Source organism: Glycine soja, chromosome 20, assembly GCF_004193775.1.
Source record: "Glycine soja cultivar W05 chromosome 20, ASM419377v2, whole genome shotgun sequence".
In the NCBI taxonomy this organism is placed as follows: Eukaryota; Viridiplantae; Streptophyta; class Magnoliopsida; order Fabales; family Fabaceae; genus Glycine; species Glycine soja.
In genome coordinates, this window is record NC_041021.1 from 36,816,657 (window position 1) to 36,834,304 (window position 17,648).

General features: G+C 36.6%; 1 protein-coding gene, 1 long non-coding RNA gene and 1 pseudogene across 4 annotated transcripts; 2 read left to right on the plus strand and 1 right to left on the minus strand.

Annotated features, from left to right (window-relative positions):
* Positions 1-2,301: 2,301 nt before the first annotated feature.
* On the minus strand, positions 2,302-3,764 carry LOC114401282. Its single transcript, XR_003664245.1, has 2 exons — positions 3,673-3,764; positions 2,302-3,544 (listed from the first exon to the last, which is right to left on the minus strand). It is a non-coding gene; the product is annotated as an uncharacterized LOC114401282 (long non-coding RNA).
* Positions 3,765-4,894: 1,130 nt separating this feature from the next.
* LOC114401280 (phosphoacetylglucosamine mutase-like) lies at positions 4,895-9,235 on the plus strand. 3 transcript variants are annotated; one of them, XM_028363770.1, is made up of 8 exons: positions 4,895-5,495; positions 5,581-5,700; positions 6,126-6,268; positions 6,390-6,641; positions 7,253-7,602; positions 7,676-7,857; positions 8,223-8,319; positions 8,932-9,235. In XM_028363770.1, exons 1-8 carry the CDS (start codon positions 5,172-5,174, stop codon positions 9,084-9,086), a joined length of 1,623 nt encoding a protein of 540 aa, XP_028219571.1. In that variant the 5' UTR covers positions 4,895-5,171; the 3' UTR covers positions 9,087-9,235. The 3 variants fall into 3 exon arrangements, with proteins under 3 accessions (XP_028219571.1, XP_028219569.1, XP_028219570.1); XM_028363768.1 differs by having other exon boundaries at positions 4,896-5,495; positions 7,190-7,602; XM_028363769.1 differs by having other exon boundaries at positions 4,896-5,495; positions 7,190-7,602; positions 7,682-7,857.
* A 771-nt stretch (positions 9,236-10,006) lies between these two features.
* LOC114402068 lies at positions 10,007-15,353 on the plus strand (annotated as a pseudogene).
* The last annotated feature ends 2,295 nt before the right edge of the window (positions 15,354-17,648 follow it).

Sequence of the window (17,648 nt, forward strand, 5' to 3'; positions counted from 1 at the left end):
CCCTCAAGGAAGTTGCCCTTGAGATTCTTCCATCTGCTTGATATTTCAGGAAATACTAATGGTAAGCAATTCTAGCTTCTTATGTGCCATAACTGAGGAAATCCACTATGGTGTCTTTTTCAGAGCCACAATATTGTTTTAATGTATATGTATTAGAAACAACATTGACATTAACTTAAGACTGCTGATTTGTTGACACCCCAAACAGTGCAAACACCTACTTGGCACCCCTTATATTAGCTTTCTTTATTCTTTTTTTTTTTCTTGTCACATCACATTACCAATCTTACTAATAAGAACTACTATCCTACTTTTAATGTTAATTACTATCCTACTCTTCTTATCTCCCTCTGTTGTCAATGAATCTTTTTCCTTAACATAATGTCTATACGAACTAATATCCTTCTTTCTATGTTAACATAATTTATGAAGCTACCTTATTATGTGATGAGCAACAGGGGTTGGTCTCCAGCTCTTTTGCAGAGATTTAGAAAGGACTCTACACACTTGCCATTTGATTAACGAAGTATTGAAGTTGGGGCCCAAAGAAATGGCGTTTTCTAGCATAAAAGTGGTGTCAATGAGTAGCAAGTTGTTACTTGTACAGTTTATAAATTCATCTTTCGTCATTTGTGTGTGGACTATTGTGTAGAACTTTATCAGACAATCACAATCACTGATTAAATGAATCACTCTGTGTTTTTCGCTGTTTTTTTTTTTTGTTAGAATATAAATGAAGATAAGTTCCTGTATTTTGGTAAACAAAAGGTGGTGGCTTGTTATTAATCTTTACTATTGACGATAATTGGGTCAATGTAGTACTTGTATCTTTTTAATTATGAATATTATATTTTGTTTGTTAGCTTTGTAACTTTTTTTACATGACATTGTAACGTAATACGTGGTGTGTTTGGACACACTTCCAAATTTTCAATGTAGAACATCACTTTACGACAATGTAACTAAAATTTGAAGTTAACATCTAGACAATGCTTTACTTCCAAATATTTATTTTTTTTACTACACAAAATTAGCTTTCTTTCATCTTTCCGTCCAAGACAAATAGTAGAAGAAATTGATTTTGTATTTTTCTCTATCCCCTGTGTTGTCTTTGTGTCATTTCAAATAGTGTTGAAGTGATTATATGTTGACATTCACATGTCATACATTCTATATTTTTTTCAATTTTTCCTATAATATTATATCATTGTACCTATATATTCAACCCAAAAACATATTATACATGTATTTCTCTTGCGTTTTTGTTTCCCCTCTCTAGGTATTAATAAAAAAATGTATATCCACTAATCTTTTTCAAAGCTTTTACGTATAGGCTACAATATTATCTTTGAAGGTTTTTTAGAACTATATTCTTTACACTTAGTAAAAATCTAATTCACACTCTTCATTTCTCTTTGCTATAAGCACTTATAAGTGTTTCCAGGATAAAATTTGTTTGGACCATGCTAGTTTGAATTTCAATTGCATTTCTATTACATGTTAAAAAATTATCATTTTATATATTTATTTCAGAAATAACCAAACCATCCACTCATTTATTCATTGTCCCATTTCCGGAGTCCGACTGAGAAATTAATAAATATTGATATAAAATTATTTCCCTCAAAAGAATTAAACTCAAATACTATCCGAATAATTTATCCTTTAACTTCAATATATTAACCACTTGTATTTAATTATTTGGTTAAAATGTCTTTATTTTTTTTTAGTCCTTACCAAATATATATTTTATTTTTCTTCTTTAAAGCATTTTAAATAATACTTCTTTCCACAATTCAAAACACTTTTTTACTGTTTAAAAATGTAAAATACTTTAAAGGTAAAAAATAAAACACATTTTATATTAAAATAGAAGAAAAATTATAATGACAAAAAATGAAAAAAAAACATTAAATTACATGGACCAAAAAAATATTTAGACCCTTAAGAAATAAATATTGGCCTTGAATAAACAGAACAGATTGATTACTCGGTGGATTATAGTGAAATCAGGTCATGCAATTTCCCATGCATAAAAAATTAATCTTATATGAGATATACTCAATGGCAAACAAATGAGTAATGACACCATTCATTCTCATCCAATCATCGTGTACCACTTGTTCAAATAGAAAATTAAAGTGAAAAGAAATAGGTAAGTAAAAAATAAAAAGGCACTCCTAATCTATACATAAAACAACAAAAAAACTTCGGAAGAGAATGTTAAGAATGACACCATTCGTTCTCCCCTCATTACTAAACATAGGAAGTTGGCAACCTTTTCACATATAAAACCTTGGAAATGAGAAAGAAACTGCATTACTACAAAATGTAGATACAATCTTTGGTGATGAGAGATGTCATGAAGGAGAAACTATGTACATTATTACACGAGCAAATTCCATGACGGGATGAAATGACCGAAAACTTTCCCTTTTTCTTCTAACTTACTGGGAGTTACAAAAAAAATTTTTAGAACTATATGACAATACTTCATAATCAGATGAAATATATCCGAATATGAATACATTGACAAAATACAGATCCTATCAGCTTAACACTTAAATGAGCTACAAAAAAAAACCAAGAAAGGGGGAAAAGGAAAGAAGAATTTCCTTTTAAGATTTCATAGAAGAACCCAATTATAAAACAATGAACCTAAATCACAGTGGAAAAAAAATGGTACATCTGCATATGAGAAATACGACAGCTCCAATAAGCCTCTCGGGCAATTCATCAGCTCCACTATCCATCTCTCCCATACATATTAGGTAAACTAATGGACACTTCTTGGACACAATACAACGCGACCTCAACTCAATTAACAACCAAATTCACACTTTCACTACAAAGTTGGCTATCCATCATATCATTTAGTGCTTAAAGATTTACAAAATTTTAATTTTAATAGAAGACTTCATCTACATAATAGAATCACCACCTGTGAAACTTTTTTTTAGCTAAATCAAGGGCACTCAATTTCAGAATATACATACCATTCCCAAATACAAAAGTGCAAGCATAAAAGCAGCAGCATGCAGTGAATCTTCAAAACACACACAGCAGAGCAAGATATTGTTACTTTGGAAAAAATGTTTTTGTTACGCATAGCTAGCTCAGCTTCATAGAGTATTTATAATTCCTAGCAGTTGGAGGAAAAACAGGTAATGAAATTTAACACAATTCGTAAGAAAGTAACAGATTTGTTGTCATGTCATTTAGCAGGTCTCCACAATCTGAAATATTGAAGACCTACAACCTACCCTAAGTGATTTCAACTAAAATCAAGTACGACTAGCAAATGTGAAATCAAAGCCATTATGCTTGTGCAATATGAACATGAAAGTTTCCACACTGAATGCAACAAAATAGCTCTAGCCCAATTGCTGCCACTTAATCCCATGACTTGTTTAAATGTTAATTACTAGTATATCAAGCTCACCTGTACAAGAAAAGCCATATCAACCACCAATGTTGTAATCACACCAATAACCAGACCCAAAACTCCATTAGCAACAGTAGAAAAACCAATATCAACATCAATCTACAAATAAAAAGTAATTGATTAAAAAACCATGGCAGACAAGTTAGGATACATACATCATCCATTAGTAGGAAACTTCCTACAACAAGACAGACAAAAATTTATAAAGATATTGAATGAAAATTTACTTCTAAATACTTGGGACCCCGAATATAGTTGCAATCAACCACCTTTCCCTGTAAACAAGGAGTACTACCAACACTCAGGCATATAATCCATGAGCTCTGCATTTTTAAGATGGAAAATCAATAAGGAGTGCAAAGAGAAACATATGCTGTTTCTCCATCCTTTAAGGAAAGATGGTAGTAATAAAATACAAATAGAAGTTGAAAAGAAATATAATCAAAAACCATAAATAGAAACAGAAGAAAATGAAAGAGAAAGTCATAAAAACCAAAAATACGGTAATGATAAGAGACTCAGTTATGCAGATTGAGCTTTAGACCAAAATACATATGCATCAACTTGGTAGCAGGCAGCTCCACAGCTGCATATACCAACTTAAGGCGCATTTGTTTTAAGGACTGTACAAACTAATATATATATACACACACACACACTGGCTATGCACATCAGCCCATCAAGCCTTGCATGGTAGCGACAAAACAAAGGAATTAAAACTCAAATCCTCATTACATGGTCAATTTTGAAAATTGTATTTATGATAAGATGTACTGCAATCCTACAGATGGTAAACAAACCACCATGCCACCTTCATCGGTCTACATTGTTCTATAATCTAGACCTAAATCAGGCATAGGGTCAATAAACTTCGAATGGGAACTCCCCAGTCCCCACAGATGCACAGCAGCACTTGAAACCTTGGTTTTCAAACCCATGGTTTAACCTATGACCACTTGGCTAAACCAGTTACACTAAAACACAGCTGATAAAAGTTGGTGAAATTCAATAAATTATAAATTCAGTAAGCCCAAATATTTGAGCCAACTTTTCTTCATTCTTGTAAGTGTTATGTGCAGGGCAGAATAACCCAACAAGCAATTTGGCAAATATGAAGGAAAAACACTTGAAATAAGAATATAGACTACTGTTTACTTAGGTAATACATCATGAATATGCAGTGAATCTTGTTCTAGAATCTAGACTATGAGAACTGTTTTGTTCCCTTTTTTATTTTTCCATTTTGTGAAGCCAATGAAGGGTAAGGTCAATCACTAGAGGCAAAGGTCAATCACCACGCCGATTATTTTATATAATTAATAAAGTTAATAAATTGTGTATAATTTATACTAGAATGCATAATTTATTTTCTCTAATAAAAAACAATTAATAAGAATTAAAACTAAATGAACAAATGAAAATTAATAACTTATAATAGCTTGTTCGGTTTGGGGTTGGGGTTTATTCCCCTTTTTGTTAAAACTGTATCTATTCCTAAACTCCAGTAGTGGATCCGAAGCCAGCTTCAGCTCTGAGCGTAGAATCCAAATCCTGAACCTCAACAACCTGCGGCATCACCATCTGCTGGATTATCAACAGTATCACCCCTGTAATCCGCGTCGATCACGCCCGCTCCCACATCAGTGTCATTCTAACAAACTAACATTTGCACAAAACACGCCAAAAGGAGTGAAGATCTAAACAAGCAATCTGTGTGTGTTCCGCCATGAACGAAGAACAACAGTGTCTGCTTCTCAGCTCAGCTTCTCGCTTCTGGCCCCCCAAAGGAGTGAAGCTATCGTACGGCACTGCGGGCTTCAGGGCCGATGCATCACTTCTCCAATCGACGGTGTACAGAGTGGGAATCCTTGCAGCCCTTAGATCGCTCAAGACCCGCTCCGTCATCGGCCTCATGATCACCGCCTCACACAACAAAGTCTCCGATAACGGAGTCAAAATCGCTGACCCAAGCGGCGGCATGCTCTCTCAGCATTGGGAACCCTTCGCCGACGCCCTCGCCAACGCCCCTTCTCCCCAACACCTCCTCCTGGTTAGTTAGCTTATTAGCACCAATAATTTCTTCCCACACTACCCTTTTTGTTGAAACCGTGTTTGGCGAATGTGGTTATGTACAGTTGATAAATGAATTCGTGGAGAAAGAAGGGATCTCGGTGGATGGGGACTGGCATGTCGAAGTGCTTTTGGGGAGAGACACGAGACCAAGTGGAGATGCTTTGCTTCAAGCAGCTAAACAGGCATGAGCAAGGTTTTAAATTACAGTCACAGTTTCTTGGCGCTCCTTGACATTGCGTGGACAAATGCGGCCAATGTGGTCACAGTTGGGTTGCAGACAACCAGACACCCCAAAAACCGTGACGTTGTGGCTGAAATCACTGTTGCAGACCCTTTTTTATAACCTTGAGGGTATAAGAGTCATCATAATTTTAGAAAATGCTCTGCTACTGTGATTTCAGCAGCAATGTCAAGGTATTTGGAGTATTTGCGACTGCAATTGTGGTTGCACGAGCTGCATTTGTCTGCTATTCCCTGCAATGTCAATAAACTCGATGAAACTACAACCACAATTTAAAACCTTGAGAATCATAAATGATTGGGAAATTCTACCATCTTTTATTTTATTGAGTGGATTTTAATTACATATAATTGGATGAAAATGAAGGGCGTCACTTCAATTGTTGGAGCTGTTGCGACAGATATGGGAATCTTGACAACTCCACAATTGCATTGGATGGTTCGTGCTAGAAATAAGGGTATGAAAGCTTCGGAGCAGGATTACTTTGAACAGCTTTCAAGCTCATTCAGGTTAGTCCAATCCTGATATTCTTGTGGTAGATGAACATTGCTTCATGTTGTTCCTTTCTTTTGTTGATTTTTAAATCATCAATGAGCACATCCTTTTAGGGTCATTGTGTGATTGGATCAGGTGCTTAGTGGATTTGATCCCAGCTGAAAAATGTAAGTTTGATGGGGTGAACGACAAAGTGGTAGTGGATGCAGCTAATGGGGTTGGTGGAGTGAAACTTAAATATTTAGGGAAATTGTTGAATGGTTTGATTATTGAGGTTCGGAACAGCAGTGAAGATGGAGGTGTACTGAATGATGGAGTTGGTGCTGATTATGTGCAAAAAGAGAAGGTTCTTCCAAACAGCTTTGGTTCTAAAGACACCGGGATAAGGTTAGTCTGCTGATAATCTTGTGTTAGAAGTGAAGTTCATGCAGGCATGCTGCTTGACATTTCTATACTAATATGAAATTATGAAGTGTATATCTGCATCCCAGTAATATTCCAATAAATAAGTTGAGATTTTCTTTCTAACAATTTAATCAGTCTGCAATTCTGCATGGTTACCTTACCGCAAGTAATTCCAACCACAATTGTAGAAATGGAAGGCTTGTTGTTCATTGAAACTTACAAATTTGTAACCATGAATTGATAGTTTGTTAACATAATCCTTGAATTAATTTTACTTAAAAAAATAATAAACAAAAACATTCAACTTAAAAGGACTAGGCTTCTGGCTTGTAAGTAATTTTTTGTTTCCATTTTTAATTGGTAGGGGGGGAGGGTGTCTGTGATATGTGCAGGTTAGGGGAAGTAGGAGGAGGTCTTATTGAAAGCTGGATAAGTTAGCCCTACCATTTTAGTATATGTATTCTTTTAGTGTTGTTATATTGGTGTTCTTTATTATGGTCTTTACTAATGGAGCTAGTTCTAGTTTGTAGGTGTGTTAGTTTGGATGGAGATGCTGATCGGCTTGTTTATTTTATTGTGCCACCTGAAAGCAGTGGTAGGATTGACCTTGTTGATGGGGACAAGATACTATCCCTGTTTGCCTTATTTATTAGGGAGCAACTAAGCTTTCTTAATGAGAAAGAAGACATGAAAAATTGCCACCAAGCCCATCTTGGTGTCGTACAGACTGCTTATGCAAATGGGGCATCTACTAATTACCTTAAACTGTTGGGACTTGAAGTCAATTTTACTCCAACTGGAGTGAAATATCTGCATGAAAAAGCCACCGAATTTGATATTGGTATCTACTTTGAGGCAAATGGCCATGGAACTGTCTTATTTTCAGAATCTTTCATAGAGTCGTTGGAGGCTAGAACTAATGAGATTTCTTTAGGATCCAAAGGTTTGTTCTGAGGTTTCTGACTATTTTCACTTCACTTACAAGATTCAACTAAATAGAAATGTGTGATTGTTAGTTTCAGGTTCAGAAGGGGAAAAAGCTGCTCTGAGATTATTGGCTGTCAGTAAGTTGATCAATCAAGCTGTTGGAGATGCTTTGAGTGGATTGCTCTTGGTGGAAGTCATATTACAGCATATGGGATGGTCAATAAATAAATGGAATGAACTTTATCATGATTTACCCAGCAAGCAGCTCAAGGTCAATCATTATTATCTTTTATCTTTTCTGTAACTAGAATTTTTTGCACTGCTGTCAGAAGCTTATGTATAAGAAAATATAGTGTGGTCCTACTATACCTGAAATGTTAATCATAATTTCAATTATGTTAATTAACTGTTTAAACTCTGTTAGCTTGAATGTGTTTGTTTTAACCCAAAATTTCACATTTCACCCTTGTTATGAAGCTACTATTCAATTTAAATATTTTAATCTTCCCTCCCTTAGCATGCATGTGCCAATGTAATATATGTGATTATCATTCCAGTGTCAATTTATTTGTTTTTACTGATTAATTCATGGAAATTCAGAAATTAATGCTTGGTTTGGCTTTTCTCAACTGTCAGGTCAAAGTTGCTGACAGAACGGCTATTGTTACAACAAATGCAGAAACTGTGGTTGTGAGCCCCCCGGGTCTAAAAGAAGCCATAAATGAAGAAACTGGTATCTTTTTTTCTATTCCTTCTTTTCAATTTGTGCGACATGTTTGTTTGAATTACCAATGTGTTTTACCAAATTTCACATTGATGCAACAAGTGTCTAAGATTAATGAAAAGAAAAATGTAGTAACATAGTATGGCACCACTCCTTCTGACATTGAGGCCAGTTGCACTTCTCCCCACTGATTGAAGGAGGCCGGAGGGAGAGGGAGGCTAGTGACATTTCTCCACACCAATTTTGCAAGATTTGTTGGAGGCTTGTTTTTGTAATGTGTATATATTGCATTGTTTTGTTCAAAGACAGCATTATTTTTTGGTTTTATCATTGCTTGCTTGCTTTTATTTGTGAAACCACCAAGAATGGGCAGAGGGAGGGAGGCAAGGAGGCCTAAATAATACAAACATTGAATGTTATATTCCTGAAAAGTTGGTGTCTTGCTGTTTATGGGATTATACTATTACTGTTATCAAGTCCAAGTGGCTTGGCAAAATTGCACTGAGTGCGAGATATTTGTCAGTTTCATCCATCCATGAATGCCTTTTAGTGTGAAAGATTGAAATGCAGAATTTCAGTTTACTAATATTGCAGCTTGGTACTCCTCTTCTGCATTTACAGCTAAGTACCCCCAAGGTCGGTGCTTTGTGCGACCATCTGGCACTGAAGATGTTGTTCGTGTGTATGCTGAGGCATCTACACCGGAAGCAGCTGATACACTTGCCAACTGTGTGGCTAAGCTTGTGGATCAATTCTTAGGGTTCAATAGCTCCTGACATCACAACAGCTCCTCCTTCCGTGTCTTTTTAATTTCCATTTGACATTACAACAGAATGTACTTGGCTTTGAAACTTAGCTAGCCATCGTGATTTTCTAATAAATTTTCTCGTGCATTTTACTAAGCTTATGCGAGAGTATTTGAAAATCTTGCTCTGATGTGTTTATGGTCCTTCCCAACTTAAGAGTGCTAACTAGCAAAGGTATAATTTTCGACATTTAAGTCATTGAAAATAAGTCACTAATTTGAGCATGACCCATAAATGAAACACTCACACTCACGATTATTTGGGTATACCATACCCTTGGATTAGTGAAGTATATTTTTTAAATGGACCGAAATATATTAATAAGTGTTAAAATGAATGATAAAATAACATTAAATATTTTCAATCGCGTTCTTATTAAATTTATTTAAATATTTTGTTCATTTATCTCAGATTAAACGAAAATAATAACAAAGCAATATTAAAGAATTAAATAAAAGAAAATTATAAGAAAGATTTGTTTTATGTCTTTCGCTTTCCGTTATTACGAAAATGTCATAACCAACTAAGCTAATAGACTAATTATGTTATAAAATAATTAATATTGTTATATATAACACTAAAATTTCTAATGTGTATTTAATGCACATGTAAATTTATATAATAAATTTTGTGATAATTAGATATCATATTTGTTTAATTTTTCTGTAATAAACCTTCAAATACATCATTCAATTAAATATTAAATTTGTTTAATTATTAATTACTGTAATAAACATTTAAATACAACATTAAGTTAAATATCAAATTTTTTTAATTATCAAATTTTATAAATAAATTAAATGTATAAAAAAATTATAATTTTTTTAAAAAATCAAAACACATGCCGTATGTTTTGAATTTTTTTAATACGCATCTCTTCTTCTCCGGCGATGAAAAACCGTCAAACTGTACAAAAGAATGTGGAGTGTACTTGAAAGTACAATTTTAATACAAAAAAAAGGCACGACAAAACTAAAAATACTCATAAGAACATTTTTGGTATTTTAGAAAAAATGTGGAGTGTACTAGCAAAAATGTGGTCGAAGCTCGCACACTCTTCAACATAATGCCCCACAAAAACCTCGTCACTTACAACGCCATGTTGTCCGCGTACCTCCGCTCTGGCATGCTTGACGAGGCTTCCCGCTTCTTCAACACCATGCCGGAGAGGAACGTTGTGTCTTGGACTGCAATGCTCAATGGTTTCTCCGATGCCGAGAGGATCGAAGATGCGAAGAAGGTGTTTGATGAATTGCCTGAGAGAAATATTGTTTCGTGGAACGCGATGGTGGTGGCGTTGGTTAGGAATGAGAATTTAGAGGAAGCGAGGATGGTTTTTGAGGAGACTCCTTATAAGAATGTGGTTTCATGGAATGCTATGATCGCGGGGTATGTTGAGAAAGGGAGAATGGATGAGGCAAGAAAATTGTTTGAGAAGATGGAGTTTAGGAATATGGTTACTTGGACTAGCATGATATCTGGTTATTGTCGCGAGGGAAATTTGGAGGGGGCTTATTGTTTGTTTCGGGCCATGCCGGAGAAAAATGTTGTTTCTTGGACTGCTATGATTGGTGGCTTTGCTTGGAATGGCTTTTATGAAAAGGCATTGTTGCTTTTTCTTGAGATGTTGAGAGTTTCTGATGCAAAGCCCAATGGTGAGACCTTTGTTTCTCTTGTTTATGCTTGTGGTGGTTTGGGTTTTTCTTGCATTGGCAAGTAGTTACATGCTCAGCTGATTGTTAACAGCTGGGGGATTGATGATTATGATGGTAGGTTGCGAAAAGGTCTTGTTAGGATGTACTCTGGGTTTGGTCTTATGGACTCTGCACACAATGTGTTTGAAGCTAATATGAAAGATTGTGATGATCAGTGTTTTAATTCCATGATAAATGGTTATGTTCAGGCCGGTTAGCTGGAAAGCGCTCAAGAGTTGTTTGACATGGTACCTGTTTGGATCAAGGTTGCATCCACCAGCATGATTGCTGGCTATCTTAGTGCTAGCCAAGTACTAAAGTCTTGGAATTTGTGTAATGACATGTCTGATAGGGATTACATTGCGTGGATTGAGATGATTTATGGGTATGTGCAGAATGAGCTCATTGCTGAAGCCTTCTGCTTGTTTGTTGAGATGATGGCTCATGGTGTTTCTCCTATGAGTTCTACATATGTTGTTCTATTTGGAGCCATGGGTTCAGTTGCTTATCTTGACCAGGGGTGACATTTACATGGTATGTGTTCACTTTCCCTTATTATTCCTTTTTCTCCAATTTTTAACAAATATATTCAAGGGAAATGAAATACCGGCAAGCACACCAGATCGTCAAGTATTTAAAATTAAAACAGAGTGATCCGAGTATCGAACGCAGGGAACTTGCTTATTAGATATAATTTTATTCAGAAGTAAGGCATTGTTGGAATAAACATTTATCTTTGATGGTTAAAAACATAAATAAACTAATTCTATGGTAAAAACAGTAAATGCAAGTAAAAGTTGACAGCAATAGGTAAAAAGCGTTGGGTCTTTCTAACAAACAAGTTGATGCATATGAGAATATTTCTCTAATTAATCATGTTCTTGTGTTCCATGTTGTAGCCTAAAGTACTAAACCTCGATCCCTCGTAAGTTTAGACTAATTTAACCTAAGCTTCATCCGCAGATCCCTAATTTAAGACTAGGCTTAATTTAAACAACATTATCATCACAACATATTTAGAAAACCAAAACCCCACAATTCATCCCTGGTAATGTAGTTATTTAGCCCTGCTTCTATCAAGTTCTACAGCAACAGTGCATTTCCCAATGCTAAAGTCACCTAACAATACACACAAATGGGTGATCAGACCAAGAGCATGCAAGAATTAAGCATTGAACACACAAAACACAATTAATTAGATATTAAAGCTAATTACATCAATTGTTCCTTAGAAATCCCCAACTAGGGTGTTTAGCCAGCCATACAAAGAAACCCTAACACAAATGAGATAGAGAGTACAAAATAATTGTTGCTTACACAAGAAAGGGGATCCCTCCTCCTCTTTTAAGCACCTTACAATCACTCTAACACTCACTAATCTCTCTAAAATTGTAGAACCCTAGGCTTCTTTGCACAACTGCTCCTCTTTGTTGCCTCTGAGCCAAGTACTACACTCTGGAAGTTTGTGGGGTCAATTTCGTACTTTGTGTTGTACAAGTCGTACCCTAATTCTGAGCAAAACAAACTTTAAATAGGCTCTGAAATCACGATGTCGCGCTTAGCGCGAGTAAGTGGATTTGAGCTTATCACCAGTCATGTGTTGAGCATGGCTAAGGACAACCATCATGCTTAGAGAGCTAATCTTGTGCTTAGCGCGAGGCCTTGACTCTTGAGCTCTGCCAGATTCCTTTGTCAGACTAATCACGCTGAAGCTGCACTTAGCGCCAGATGTGCATTGAGCCCAAATGGTCCGCTGAGCACAACTACTTCTTTTGCACTTCAAGACTTAGCCTCATTTAAACCTGAAATTAAGCAATTTTTATCATTAAATCACATGGAAGATACTCTAAAGACATATTATTTAAACAAAACAAGATTTATATACAAATTCCTACAAAATAACCATAAATTGGGGAACTATACAAGTTTTAGAAAATGTTTTCTATACAAAATGTAGTCATATAAGAAGACTAACAAACTCCCCCAAAATATAGTGGTAAATCAAAATGGTGTTTGTTTCACAAAAAAATCTAATCATATGAAATGAATATCATGGAATGCTTCAATCAAATGCCCTTCACAAACATGCAACTTTTCAAAGATAGGAACGTATGCATTAGAGTCACAACTAAAAGAAGCTAGTAAGAATGGCAGAAATTAAGGAAGGATCATCGACCCAAGCCTCACAGTCATTGATTCACTCAAGCGCAAGTGTTTAGGCTCATTCCATCATAAACAACTAACACAAATCCTAACCTTTGCATTTCATCTCATACCATACAAAAATAAACACACAAAATGAATCCGAAGGACTTTCTAGGCTTGTAATGAGGTTGGGCTGCCAACAAATCATGGTTTTTCTAGGTTTCAAAAGCTTAGATTCTAGGAAAGCATTCATCCATAGATAAACCTTTACTTTTCATTCATTCCCACCCCAATGTTTGCCTCTTTTTAAGCACTTAGCTTCATTTCATTGATTTGCAGCACACACACTTAAACACTTTTATTTGTACTTACAATTTTTTTTTTATATATACAGAAACAATGTGTATATGCTGCTCTTCTTTGACCATTTTATTTCTTACCCAGTGTCTCCTCCAAATTTGGGACAAATTTGTTTTGACATATAACTCCCCCAAATTTGGGACAAATTTGTCTTGAACCAAGCTTTTCTGTGGATGATGCTCTCCTACAACCTAAGACAAGGCAACAAGAGATAACATTGTATAGATTCAAGGTTCAATCAATCAATCATTCAGCTCAAAACTGGGTGCAACGGATAATTAATTCAAGCACATGGTCAACTTTTTGGCTAAGTGGCTATCACAATCAAACATGGCTTTCATCATCCTCAATTTCATGCATTCAGTCCATACTTCAGAGATTCATGCAAAAATCAGAACTAAATGATAGTCATTTCTCTCAAAATTTAAGGATCACACTCTCATCGGGATACGGTCAATGCATTCCTTCACAATCAATCTGACAAACTGACTAACATTTTTATTCATACTACTAATCACATGTTCTTTCTCTTCAAATGGCTGCAAGCTTGATTAAAACAAAATCTAACATTCTAATCCACTCAATTCATACAATTCTCATTCAAATCAATCACAAACACCTCATTTCATAAGAAATCAAACCACTGAATATCATATTCAATCAGTTCATTGTTCAAACATGCTTTTGTACAAACAACTAAAACAACTAAAGTTTAAAAGACTAAAATTTAAATAACTGAAGCATAAAGACTAAAATTTAAATAACTGAAACATAAATCATAAACTAAATAAACTAATAAAAATAAATTGTTCAGAATGCAAGACAAGAAAATAAAAATCTTTTCAATCCTCCTGTATGCGATCCTCAGCATGCTCGTTCAGATCCAACACCGGAGCAGCTAGTGGATCTTGAACAATGAGCTGCTCTGACTCCAATGCTAGAGCAGATGGCTAGGAATCCTTAGGAACTGGTGTTGGTGATGCTGATGCTGGCTATTTCTAAGCAATCTCTGCATCTAGCTCTAGAATAAATGACTCAAGAGGGATCAGCTCGTCCTCTGCTACTAGTGTAGGCTCCTCTGTGGGCTTAGGCTCTTGGGCTGCGGAGGTCCCACCCCCTCCAAAAGGAGAAGGCTAGACTCCTGACCAAGCCACCTGAGTCAGGAACTCATCCACGCTCATAACAGACTGTAGGCCTGAGCTCTGTAAGCTCTACATGATGATCACCTAGCCTCTGTGCAGACTCTATAGCATGGCAAATAAGGTTTCTAAAGTAAAAGATAAAGATCCTGAAGGAGCTGGAACTGAAATAGGAGCTGAAGTCAATGAAGATGGAGCAGATGAAGATGAAATAGTAGTGGTAGAAGGAGTTGTAGAAGAGGGAATCTCAGAAGTGTAGGAAATGTTTTCTATACAAAAGTTAATCGTATAAAATGACTAATAGTATACAGTTGAAGATAGTGTATGTATATGATTTGATTCTTGAGAACTCTCTTATTGCAATTTATGCAAAATGCGGGGAGATAGATGATGCATATAGGATATTCTCTAACATCACTTACCGGGACAAAATTTCTTGGAACACCATGATCATGGGCCTTTCAGATCATGGGATGGCCAACAAAGCTTTAAAAGTGTATGAAACTATGCTTGAATTTGGAATTTACCCAGATGGCCTTACATTCCTTGGTGTCTTGACAGTATGTGCTCATGCGGGTCTTGTTGATAAAGGGTGGGAGTTATTTCTTGCCATGGTTAATGCTTATGCTATTCAACCTGGTTTGGAGCATTATGTTAGTATTATCAATCTTCTGGGCCGAGCAGGAAAGGTGAAGGAAGCTGAGGAGTTTGTCTTAAGGCTACCAGTTGAACCAAATCATGCCATTTAGGGAGCATTGATTGGAGTATGTGGGTTTAGTAAAACAAATGCAGATGTTGCTAGGCGTGCGGCCAAATGACTGTTTGAGTTGGAACCTTTAAATGCACCAGGCCATGTGGCCCTTTGTAATAGAAAGAGAAGGAGAAGGATTTGGGTTTAGCGCAAAAGGTACGCGCTTAGCAAGATTTGCAACTCTGATTGGTCTGCAACTTACGCTTAGCGGGACGTATGCCGACTTTGATGGAAGCTTGCTTGTGGGGCTTCTATGGAGGCTGGATCTTTGAGCTTCAATGAGGTCCTTTAATGGTGATTTTCCACCTTGGAGATGCAGCGGAAGACAAAGGAAAAGAGGTGAGAGGAGGCTCCATCCACTAGGGAATAAGCCATGGAAGAAGGAGCTTCACCACCAAGATGAGCCTTAGATAAGAAGCTTGGAGAGGATGCTTCAATGGAGGAAAAGAAAAAGGGAGAGAAAGAGAGAGGGGGGAACACGAAATTGAAGGAAGAAAAAAGGGAGAGAAGTTAAACTTTGAGTTGTGTCTCACAAGACTCTCATTCATCAAAGTTACAACAAGTGTTACACATGCTTCTATTTATAGACTAGATAGCTTCCTTGAGAAGCTTTCTTGAGAAAACTTCCTTGAGAAGCTTCTTTGAGAAAACTTCCTTGAGAAGCTAGAGCTTAGCTATACACACCCCTCTAATAACTAAGCTCACCTCCTTAAGAAGCTTCCTTGGGAAGATTCCTAAAGAAGCTAGAGCTTAGCTACACACCCCCTATAATAGCTAAGCTCACCCCCATGCCAAAATACATGAAAAAAAAAAGTCCCTACTACAAAGACTACTCAAAATGCCATGAAATACAAGGCTAAAATCCTATACTACTAGAATGGCCAAAATACAAGGCCCAAAAGAAGGAAAAACATATTCTAATATTTACAAAGAAGAGTGGACCCAACCATGGCCCATGGGCTCAGAAATCTACCTTGGGGTTCATGAGAACCCCAAGGCCTTCTTTAGCAGCTCTAGCTCAATCCTCTTGGAGTCTTCTATCCAATACCCTTGGAGGGTAGGATTGCATCAAGCTTAGCGAATTAAATGCCTCAAGATGCAGTAGTGGGGCGTGCTTAGCGAGATGGTCTCGCTTAGTGCAATTCCAAACCCGAGAAGGATTTGGGCTTAGCGGGTATGACCCGCTGGGCCCAATTAACATGAGGGTCCAGACAGAGAGGGAATTGCGCTTAGCGCACTGGTGCGCTTAGCGAGATGACTCGCTTAGCCTAATTCCAAAAGATAAAATTCCAGAGAAGTTTTTAGGCTTAGCGCAACGGTTTCACTTAGCGAGACCCTTTTCAACCAATGGGTATAGGTTGACGCGCTTAGCTCGAGTGATAGCTTGCTCAACGCATGCATGATGATTCGCTTAGCGCACAGGACACGCTGAGTGAGTGGATGAGTGAAAAAAAATTCTAAGTTATTTCTCATCCACAGCTTCAAAGAAGCTTTAACAACCCCATATGTCTATGCAAAACATGTTGTGACTTACTCAGGCAATCATAAACAAGTTGATCCTAACTATATGCAATGATTAATGAAAAATAAAGAAAAAGATATGGGTTGCCTCCCAGGAAGTGCTTCTTTAACGTCACTAGCTTGACGTTTGTTACCTCATGGGTCTTGTAATTGCATGAGGATGGTCAACCTCTCAATGTTCCCACCATGGTACTGTTTTAATCTCTGACCATTTACTATCCATTTTTTTGTCTGGAGTTTCTAATTGAGGATCAAATAATTCCACAACTCCATATGGCTTGACATCCTTGATGATGAAGGGTCCTGACCATTTAGATTTTAGCTTACCCGGAAACAATTTCAATCTTGAATTGAACAGCAACACTTGTTGTCCTGGCTTAAACTCCTTCTTGAGTAGCTTCTTGTCATGATAAGCCTTCACTTTTTCCTTTTACAATCTCTTGAAGACTCATAAGCATTCAACCTCATCTCTTCTAGCTCCAAGAGTTGCAACTTCCTATTTTCACCTGATAAAGCCTCATCAAAATTAAGGAATTTCAGGGCCCAGTATGCCTTGTGTTCCATTTCCACAAGCAAGGGACAGGATTTCCCATAAACCATTTGGAATGGCGATAAGCCTATGGGTGTTTTGAATGCAATTCTGTAAGCCCATAATGCATCATCCAGCTTGATTGACCAGTCTTTTCGCGTGGAAGCCACAGTTTTCTCCAAGATTTTCTTCAATTCCATGTTAGAAACTTCAACTTGACCATTTGTTTGTGGGTGATAAGGTGAGGGTACTTTGTGAGTGACATGATAGTGACCTAGCATCTTCTGCAGTTGGCTGTTGCAAAAATGAGAGCCTCCATCACTTATTAGGACTCTAGGCACTCCAAAGCGAGCAAAAATATTCTTCTTTAAAAACTTCACCATTGTTTTAGCA